General features: G+C 43.7%; 1 protein-coding gene across 1 annotated transcript in view; it reads left to right on the forward strand.

Moving 5' to 3' along the window:
- The window catches only part of LOC108415070 (E3 ubiquitin/ISG15 ligase TRIM25-like), a 20,771-nt gene that overhangs the window by 6,573 nt on the left and 4,198 nt on the right, over nucleotides 1-10,000 (forward strand). The window contains exons 5-8 of the mRNA XM_037537830.1: nucleotides 3,612-4,283; nucleotides 4,590-4,685; nucleotides 4,893-5,126; nucleotides 6,123-6,282. Of these exons, the coding sequence (XP_037393727.1) occupies nucleotides 3,612-4,283; nucleotides 4,590-4,685; nucleotides 4,893-5,126; nucleotides 6,123-6,282 (1,162 nt within the window). The remainder of the gene's footprint in view (nucleotides 1-3,611; nucleotides 4,284-4,589; nucleotides 4,686-4,892; nucleotides 5,127-6,122; nucleotides 6,283-10,000) is intronic.

Genomic DNA, 10,000 nt, shown 5'->3' on the forward strand with positions numbered 1-10,000 from the left:
ATACTCAGGCTGTGATTAATTCAGCTTTAAATACTCAGGACTGTGATTAATTCAGCTTTAAATACTCAGGACTGTGATTAATTCAGCTTTAAATACTCAGGACTGTGATTAATTCAGCTTTAAATACTCAGGACTGTGATTAATTCAGCTTTAAATACTCAGGACTGTGATTAATTCAGCTTTAAATACTCAGGACTGTGATTAATTCAGCTTTAAATACTCAGGACTGTGATTAATTCAGCTTTAAATACTCAGGACTGTGATTAATTCAGCTTTAAATACTCAGACTGTGATTAATTCAGCTTTAAATACTCAGACTGTGATTAATTCAGCTTTAAATACTCAGACTGTGATTAATTCAGCTTTAAATACTCAGACTGTGATTAATGCAGCTTTAAATACTCAGACTGTGATTAATGCAGCTTTAAATACTCAGACTGTCATTAATTCAGCTTTAAATACTCAGACTGTGATTAATGCAGCTTTCAATACTCAGACTGTCATTAATTTAGCTTTAAATACTCAGGCTGTGATTAATTCAGCTTTAAATACTCAGACTGTGATTAATGCAGCTTAAAATACTCAGGCTGTCATTAATTCAGCTTTAAATACTCAGGCTGTGATTAATGCAGCTTTAAATACTCAGACTGTGATTAATTCAGCTTTAAATACTCAGACTGTGATTAATTCAGCTTTAAATACTCAGGCTGTCATTAATTCAGCTTTAAATACTCAGGCTGTGATTAATTTAGCTTTAAATACTCAGACTGTCATTAATTCAGCTTTAAATACTCAGACTGTGATTAATGCAGCTTTCAATACTCAGACTGTGATTAATTCAGCTTTAAATACTCAGACTGTGATTAATTCAGCTTTAAATACTCAGGCTGTGATTAATTCAGCCTTGAATACTCAGACTGTGATTAATGCAGCTTTAAATACTCAGGCTGTGATTAATTCAGCTTTAAATACTCAGACTGTGATTAATGCAGCTTTAAATACTCAGGCTGTGATTAATGCAGCTTTAAATACTCAGACTGTGATTAATTCAGCTTTAAATACTCAGACTGTGATTAATGCAGCTTTAAATACTCAGACTGTGATTAATGCAGCTTTAAATACTCAGACTGTGATTAATGCAGCTTTAAATACTCAGACTGTGATTAATTCAGCTTTAAATACTCAGGCAGTGGTTGGACCCCTTTTGCCTTCAGAACTGTCTTAATTCTTCATGGCACACTTTCAACAAGGTGTTGGAAACGTTCCTCAGAGATTTTGGTTGGTTATTTGAGTTCCTGTTGCCTTTCTATGATCTGGAACCAGTCTGCCCATTCTCCTCTGACCTCTCACATCAACAAGGCATTTTCGTCCACACAACTGACCACTCACTGAATATTTCCTCTTTTTCGGACTGTTCTCTGTAAACCCTAGAGATGGTTGTGTGTGAAAATCCCAGTAGATCAGCAGTTTCTGAAATACTCAGACCAGCCCGTCTGGCACCACCAACCACGCCACGTTCAAAGCCCCTTAAATCCCCTTTCTTCCCCGTTCTGATGCTCGGTCTGCACTTCAGCAAGTTGTCTTGACCACCTCTACACGCCTGAATGCAGTGAGTTGTGGCCGTGTGATTGGCTGATTAGCTATTTGTGTTAACAAGCAACTGAACAGGTGTACCTAGCAATAAGAGTGTGTCCTGATTTATAATGAGCTGCATCTCCTGAGAGTTTTCACAAGTCACTGCCCTTTTCACTGTAAAACCTAAAGAACCTGATCCAGACTGGTGAGAACGTGACATGATGAGCGGTGAAATTCATGTGGATATTTTGTTGACGAATAGCAACGCACACGTGCTGCTGCATACCAGCTCAGTGCAGACCGCTGTGCCGTAGAATCAGTGCGCTGCGCTGTTCTTTATCTTTATCATCTGCTGCGCTTCTGTTCTGTAAAGCAGCGATTTATTGTGTTGTTGATCAACATGAAAGTGATGTTCTGCAAGTTCTTCAACAAAAGTTAAACGCTCCCGTGAGGGGGTGCATCCCGCGGCAGGGGTGCCGAACAACACCGGGTACCCCCTACACGGATTCACGGCAACTCATTGCATCGTTTTCTCTCCACTGCCTCGCTCTCTGGACGCTACTGCTAGCTTGGCTAATGCTAACTAAGACCCCAGGCTGCCTATATATCTGCCTGTCCTAAAAAAAAACCAGGGAAGCTCGATCACAGCCTCTTTACTGCGCCCTTACTAGGCAGCCTTACTAGGTCCCACTGGCTGCAAGAAATGCTGCAAGTGAGAGAGAAGCCTGGACCGGCGATGCTGCATAAGGTCTGTAAATGAAAGTGTAACTTAGTAGAACGGGCGGCACGGTGGCGTGGTGGGTAGCGCTGTCGCCTCACAGCGAGGAGGGCCTGGGTTCGATTCCCCGGCTGATCAGGGTCCTCTCTGTGTGGAGTTTGCATGTTCTCCCCGTGGGTTTTCTCCGGTTTCCTCCCACAGTCCAAAGACATGCAGTCAGGCCAATTGGACGTGCTAAATTGCCCCTAGGTGTGAGTGTCTGTCTGTGTCTGTCTGTCTGCCCTGCGATGGACTGGCGGCCCATCCAGGGTGTATCCTGCCTTCCGCCCGAAGACTGCTGGGATAGGCTCCAGCACCCCCCGCGACCCTGACGGAGAAGCGGCTTAGAAGATGGATGGATGGATGGATGGATGGATGGATGGATGGATGCATGGAACTTAGTAGAACCCAAAATGAGCATCCAGTCATCAGCAAGTTAAGAGACCCTTATTACTCCCACAACGGGTAAATTCCACCTCCGCATTTAACCCATCCATGCAGTGAAACACCACATGCACACTAGTGAATACACTCACACTAGGGGGCAGTGAGCCCACTTGCCCGGAGCGGTGGGCAGCCCAATCCGCAGCGCCCAGGGAGCAGTTGGGGGTTAGGTGTCTTGCTCAAGGACACCTCAGTCATGTGCTGTCGGCTCTGGGGATCAAACCGGTAACCTTCCGGTCACGAGGCTGGATCCCTAACCTCCAGCCCATGGCTGCCCCAGTTAGGGGGATCCCCTCAAGACATCCTGCTTTGGGACCCCGAAAGGTTAGAGCTGGACATTTATGGTGGGGCAGGTTCTAGTTTTACTGCACCTCTGCTTTGTCTTTTAAACTTCAGTCAATACTTTTTTTTTCAATCAGAAAGAGTTGCAGAGTTGCAGTTTATACATAGTCCATATAGACCTTGTACTTCAAAGGATTCAAACACAGTAGACAACTGCTATGTGTCCCACCCCGATGTGTGTTCTGCCACTGCTGCTGCTTGTTTATTTGAGGCTTGGACATGGATTTTCTGTAAAGAATATTTGGGATAATTGAATCATTGTTACATGGAATTAAACTGAATTGAAGAGTGTTTGCTAAGATAAAACCTATGCAGCAGCTGAGCTTGCTGTTATCTCTTACACGTTTTCTGAACAATAAAGCGAAAGAAGCAGAAATGATACATTTACTAATAATTACAATGAGTTCTGAGTGTGAATATCTGTAGACACTGATGATTGTAGCCCTAAAATATTCATTTAGAGTTCTGGCCAATCAAATCCTTCCACATGTAGCCCCTCCCACTCTGCTGCCCCCTTATTTCAGAGAAAACGAAACTGATCTCAGAGAGCTGCTCTCTCTCAGACTGTGAGAGGAGGAAGATGGCCAGTATTTCAGTAGATCAGGACCAGTTCAGCTGTCCAGTCTGTCTGGATCTGCTGAAGGATCCAGTGACGACTCCCTGTGGACACAGTTATTGTAAAGTGTGTATTAATGGCTGCTGGGATCAGGAGGATCAGAGGGGGGTCTACAGCTGCCCCCAGTGCAGAGAGACCTTCACTCCAAGGCCTGTTCTACACAGAAACAACATGCTGGCTGAAGTGGTGGAGAAACTGAAGAAGACAGAACTCCAAGCTGGTTCTCCTGCTCTCTGTTACGCTGGACCTGGAGATGTGGAGTGTGATTCCTGCACTGGGAGAAAACACAAAGCCATCAAGTCCTGTTTGGTGTGTCTGGCTTCTTACTGTGAAGCTCATCTTAAACCTCACTATCAGTCTCCTGCCTTTAAGAAGCACAAGCTGGTCGAAGCCTCCAAACAGCTACAAGAGAAGATCTGCTCTCAGCATGATAAACTGATTGAGATCTACTGTCGTACTGACCAGCAGATGGTCTGTTATTTGTGTACGATGGATGAACACATGGGACACAGTACAGTAGCAGCTTCAGCAGAAAGAAAAGAGAAACAGGTGAGAAGTTTGAATTTCTGATCTAGAATCTGATTCTTTACTGAATCACACACTTTATACAGACGGTCAGTTTATGGGACAGTGATACTGAAAATGTGTGTGATTTTGGTAGGAAAGTGTTAAATAAACCTGACGTTACTTACTGTTAGTGACAAACCAGTCAAACAGGTCAGCAAACCTCTGACCAGCCAACGCCCGTCTTCCAGCATATTTACGGCTTTATTGAGCTCACATGAAGAACTAGAGTGAACTTTAACTCTTCAGCTGCTGTTCATATAAACCAGAATACAAATTCTTTCTCCTCAGAATGAGCTGAAGGAGGAGCAGAGGAAATCCAAGCAGAGACTCCAGGAGAAAGAGAAGAAGCTGCAGGAGGTGAAACAGGCTGTGAAGACTCTTAAGGTGAGTAGTGAGCAGAGATCTGCTGGAGCAGCTGATTCACAGCTCAGTCAGACTCTCCTCCAGTCAGACAGTGAGGAGTCCAGTGTTGGACACTTAGAGATCCTACACAGCCACAATGTGGACAGTGAGTCGTCTAGAGTCCCAGTGAGAGAGTGAATGATAGCTGGTGTGTAAATGGAGCTCCATCTTGTGTGTGTGTTGTAACAGAGCTCTGCACAGGCAGCAGTGGAGGACAGTGAGAGGATCTTTACTGAGCTGATCCGCTCCATTGAGAAAAAGCGCTCTGAGGTAACAAAGCTGATCAGAGCTCAGGAGGAGGCTGAACTGAGTGGAGCTGAAGAACTCCTGGAGCAACTGGAGCAGGAGATTGCTGATCTAAAGAGGAGAGACACTGAGCTGGAGCAGCTTTCACACACAGAGGATCACGTCCAGTTCCTCCAGGTAAACATCACTGTGTGATCTACAGAAGGACCTGAGAAAAGATGTGTGGTCTTCAGTTTCATAGCCTCTCCAGTGACCAGACTGGACCCTGTAAAAACACACAGATGCTGTAGATCTTTAATTTGGGGGGAGGAGATTCTAAATGCACTGCAGCCACAGAAAGAAGATGTGAAAATGAAAGTAAATGGTGTCATAAATCTGTATTGACCCTGGTGCTGAATATCTGGCAACCCAAAGACTCACAGTGACGCACAGTAAGAGATCATGAGTAGCGAGTTCATAAGTTTTGTTATGTGTAGATTATTTTATTACATGTTGTGTTTTGGACGTTTATGCCTGGAGATATTTTGGGTCAGTTTGAGACTCTGCTGGGTTTTAAATAAACTTTCAGCTGTCCATTCAGCTGCACTCTGAGACGTGGACACTGGACTGCTACAGATCAGTCACCCTGCTCAGTGAAAATGACTTCTTTAAAGATTACGGCACATTTTGTTGCTCTCCTGCATTCAGACTGTGGTTGAGTTTTCCTTTCAGCTGAGAAATCTGTGTCAGTAGAAGTAGAACTAGAATTTCATAAACATAAATGAAAGAATTTCCATTTTATAACTTTAATTTGATTCATTTGATTTGACTCTGACTTCAATGTCCTCCCCAAAATGAAAGTATTTCATCAGATTAGATTTTAATTCTTTATTTTGTTTGTTCTTTTGTTTTTTTGCCCCCCAATGTTAAACCCAAGTTGGTGCTCATGGGTGGGAGTCTGGCAAAGTCTAGCAGATCCAACCTAATTCTGATTGGTGGAAAAAAAAAACTTGTAATCTTCTTCCAACACAGTCCATCTGAACTTAAATGGAACAGAAGAAGCACAAAATGATAAGAATTGATGTTTATTTGTGAATCAGTTCATGCAGGACCTGATTTACAGCAACACATATGAGGAAAAAGCTGACAGACTTTCCTCTTGTACATTGTTCTCCATTGTGTTTCTCTCTGTAGAGCTTCCAGTCTCTCTGTGTCTCTTCTGGATCTGAGGACTCCTCCAGCATCACTGTCCATCAACATCTCTCATTTGATGGAGTGAAGAAATCTCTCTCTGATCTGAAGGAGAGACTAGAGGAATTCTGCAAGCAGGAATTCAGGAAAATCTCTCCACATGGTAAGAGGAGCTTCCTGCTGTGAAACAGTGATGAACAGCTTTACTGTTCAGAGTAAAAATCAGACACAAGATTAAAATAAAAAAGGCCTTTGATGTTAAATTAAGTCATATTTTCACTTGGTGGCCGACATCAGGCAGTCTAAATATATTCACTGTATTTCCTGAAGTCCTGTTCATAGTTTGATGGACACATTTAAGCAGTTTATTTTGAGACAGAAACAAGTTACGACAGAATATTCAGCATTTACATATTCATATATTTATATTTAGATACACACGGGAATAGGCTTGTCCATTACTGAGGCCGAAGTCGCTAAGGTGGTTAAAAAGCTACTTAGTGGCAGGGCTCCAGGGGTGGATGAGATCCGTCCGGAGTTCCTCAAAACTCTGGATGTTGTGGGGCTGTCTTGGCTGACACACATTTTCAACATTGCGTGGAAATCGCAGGCAGTGCCACTGGATTGGCAGACTGGGGTGGTGGTGGTGCCTCTTTTTAAGAAGGGGGACCGGAGGGTGTGTTTTAACTACAGGGGAATCACACTCCTCAGCATCCCTGGTAAGGTCTATGCAGGGGTACTAGAGAAGAAAGTCTGGCTTATAGTCAAACCTCAGATTCAGGAGGAACAGTGTGGGTTCCGCCCTGGTCGTGGAACACTGGACCAGCTCATCACCCTCTCCAGGATTCTGAAGGGTTCATGGGAGTTTGCCCAACCAGTCCACATGGGCATTTTGGGTTTGGAGAAGGCTTTGAGTGTACGCTGTGCGCGTTTGGCTGCCGCTACTCGCCGGTGTTTTGTTTTTCTTTGGTTGCTTTTTCTTTCCCTTTGCGATACTTTTTGGTACATATACTCTCCAGTATCGGTGGACTCGTCTCTCTATGTTCAACAAAGTTTGGGAATTTAGTGTCGTCTCATCAACACGTTATCTATCTGGTGCTCTACAATGTGGGCGAGCCAGTTGTTTACCTGGTTTGCGATTGTTTGGATTGTCCTGTCGCTCTTCTGCGAACCTGCGACAGGTCTGTTCCAATACACCGCTGCTGAACTTCTCCGGCTGCGTTATCTCCGCTATGAGCCTCCGTCAGCAGTGCTGCATTTTCACCCGGACATTGCTTTTCTGCCTCGCCCAAGATACATTCATTGTGGGTCTCGCCGGATTTTGCGTGTTGAAAATAGCTCTACTGAAATTCCATCATTCTGGTCCACCACCCGTCGCCCTCGCAGGAATACCGGCCGGTGTGTTAACCACAGCGTGCTTGCTAGCTTAGCCAGATCAGCTAATGCTACGGCCAAACACCACTACACTACCGTCAACTTCGGTCTTCTCAACATCCGCTCACTCACGAACAAGGGACATCTCATTCAAGATCTCCTCACTGAGCGCAAGTTTGACTTTCTCTGTCTAACTGAAACCTGGCAACAACCTAATGACCTCTCACAACTCAACGACTCTGCTCCTCCTGGGTTTGTTTACGTTTGTCAACCCCGTGGAGAAGGTCGCGGAGGAGGAATTGGAAAGTCCTCCCTGTATCTGTGCCTGCTTTCAGTTCTCTGGAATGTTTAGCATGTGAAGTGCCTGGACCCTCTCCTACCATCATCGCTACAGTCTACCGTCCTCCTAAACCACATAATGACTTCCTAACTGATTTTGCCTCTATACTCACTCATTTATCTACTCTCTCACCTAATGTAATATTGCTGGGGGATTTCAATATCCACATGGACTGCAGTAATCTCCCTCTCACCAAAGACTTCTCATCCTGCCTGGAGAATTTTGGATTTAATCAATTCATCGATTTTCCTACCCACATAAAAGGACATACACTGGACTTAATCTGTTGTTCCGGTCTCACTCTGTCTAATTGTGCAGCTGATGAAGTTCATGTTACTGATCATTTCCTCCTCTCATTTAACATTACACTATGTCTCTCCATAACCAAGCCATCACATCTCATCTCATTTAGGAACATCAAAGACATTGATAAGCACCTCCAGCCTGGACAATATTCTGAACCTGGACAGCTCATCTTCGCTTGATGAACTTGTTGACCACTATAACAATAGTTTAACCTATATTCTCAACTCTCTTGCTCCTGTGAAAACTCGCCCTGTTTCCTTCACTCATTCTGCCCCCTGGTATACCCCTAAACTACGGCTAATGAAAGCTAAAGCTCGTCAGCTCGAGCGACTCTATAAAAAATCTGGTCTTACCATCCACAAAGAAATGCACAAAACACACATTGCAGTATAAGGATGTAATTGTTCAAACTAAATCCTCCTATTACTCTGGTCTAATTAACTCTAGTGAAAGGAACACCAAAACACTGTTATATCTAGTCAACAAACTCTTCCAACCCAAATCCTTCCTACCTTCCCACTTTTACTCAACTGATACTTGTAATGCTTTAATGTCATTTTTTTAGTGAAAAAATTTATAAAATCCACCAGAACATCTGTCCTGATCCACAGCCTCTCTCCTTCTCTCTACCTCTTTCACATAGTCAGTCTCTCTCCTGTTTTCAGCTTCCAGATGCATCTGTCATTTCTGATCTCATTAGCAAATCAAAACCTTCTACATGTCAGCTTGATCCTTTCCCTACAGTCTTAGTTAAATATGGTCTTTCCTCTCTGCTCCCCCTCATAACTGCCATTATTCATTCTTCACTCACTAGTGGAATTGTTCCTAGGCCCTTCAAAACAGCTGCTATCACTCCTATTCTGGGGCTCAGACCCCAACAACTTTAATAACCTTCGCCTGATTTCTAACCTCCCTTTCATTTCCAAAATACTTGAAAAAGTTATTGCTACTCAAATTCATTCCTACCTATTCCAAAATTGTCTCTATGAACAATTCCAGTCTGGTTTTCGCCCCCTACATAGCACAGAAACGGCTCTTCTTAAGATCACTAATGACCTTCTCATGGCAGCTGATTCTGGTTTATTTTCCATTCTCATTCTTCTAGATCTGAGCGCAGCCTTCGACACTACTCGACTGGTTTCATTTCTATCTCTCAGGCCGCACTCAGTTCATTCAACTCAAATCTTTCAGGTCTCAGTCTTCCCCTGTTTCTTCTGGTGTACCGCAGGGCTCTGTCCTGGGGCCCCTACTTTTCATCATTTACCTTCTGCCCCTTGGCAATAATTTTCAACATCCATTTCCACTGCTATGCAGATGACACCCAGCTCTATCTATCTAGTAAACTAAGTACTTTGTTCCCGCCCTCTTCCCTTTCCAACTGTTTATCTGAAATAAAATCCTGGTTCACCTCTAATTTCCTAAAACTTAACAGTGATAAAACTGAAATTTTGCTTTGTGGTTCCAAATCCACATTATCAAAAGTGGATATTTTCTCTATCCAAATTGACAGTACATTAGTCTCCCCCTCACCTCAGGTTAAGAGCTTGGGTGTCATCTTAGATAACTGTTTATCTTTCCGCTCTCACATTAGTAATGTAACCCGTTCTGCGTATTTCCATCTGCGTAACATCAATCGTCTACGCCCTTCCCTTACCCCCCATACTGCATCTCTTCTAGTTCATAGTCTTGTTACATCCCGCATTGACTACTGTAATTCTCTTCTCTTTGGCCTTCCTCATAAATCCCTCCATAAGCTTCAGCTGGTTCAGAATGCAGCTGCCCGTATTATCACTAAAACTCCTTCATTCCATCACATTACACCTGTCCTTCAACAGCTCCACTGGCTCCCTGTTAAATATAG

The sequence above is a fragment of the Pygocentrus nattereri genome, chromosome 4, assembly GCF_015220715.1.
Source record: "Pygocentrus nattereri isolate fPygNat1 chromosome 4, fPygNat1.pri, whole genome shotgun sequence".
NCBI lineage: Eukaryota > Metazoa > Chordata > Actinopteri > Characiformes > Serrasalmidae > Pygocentrus > Pygocentrus nattereri.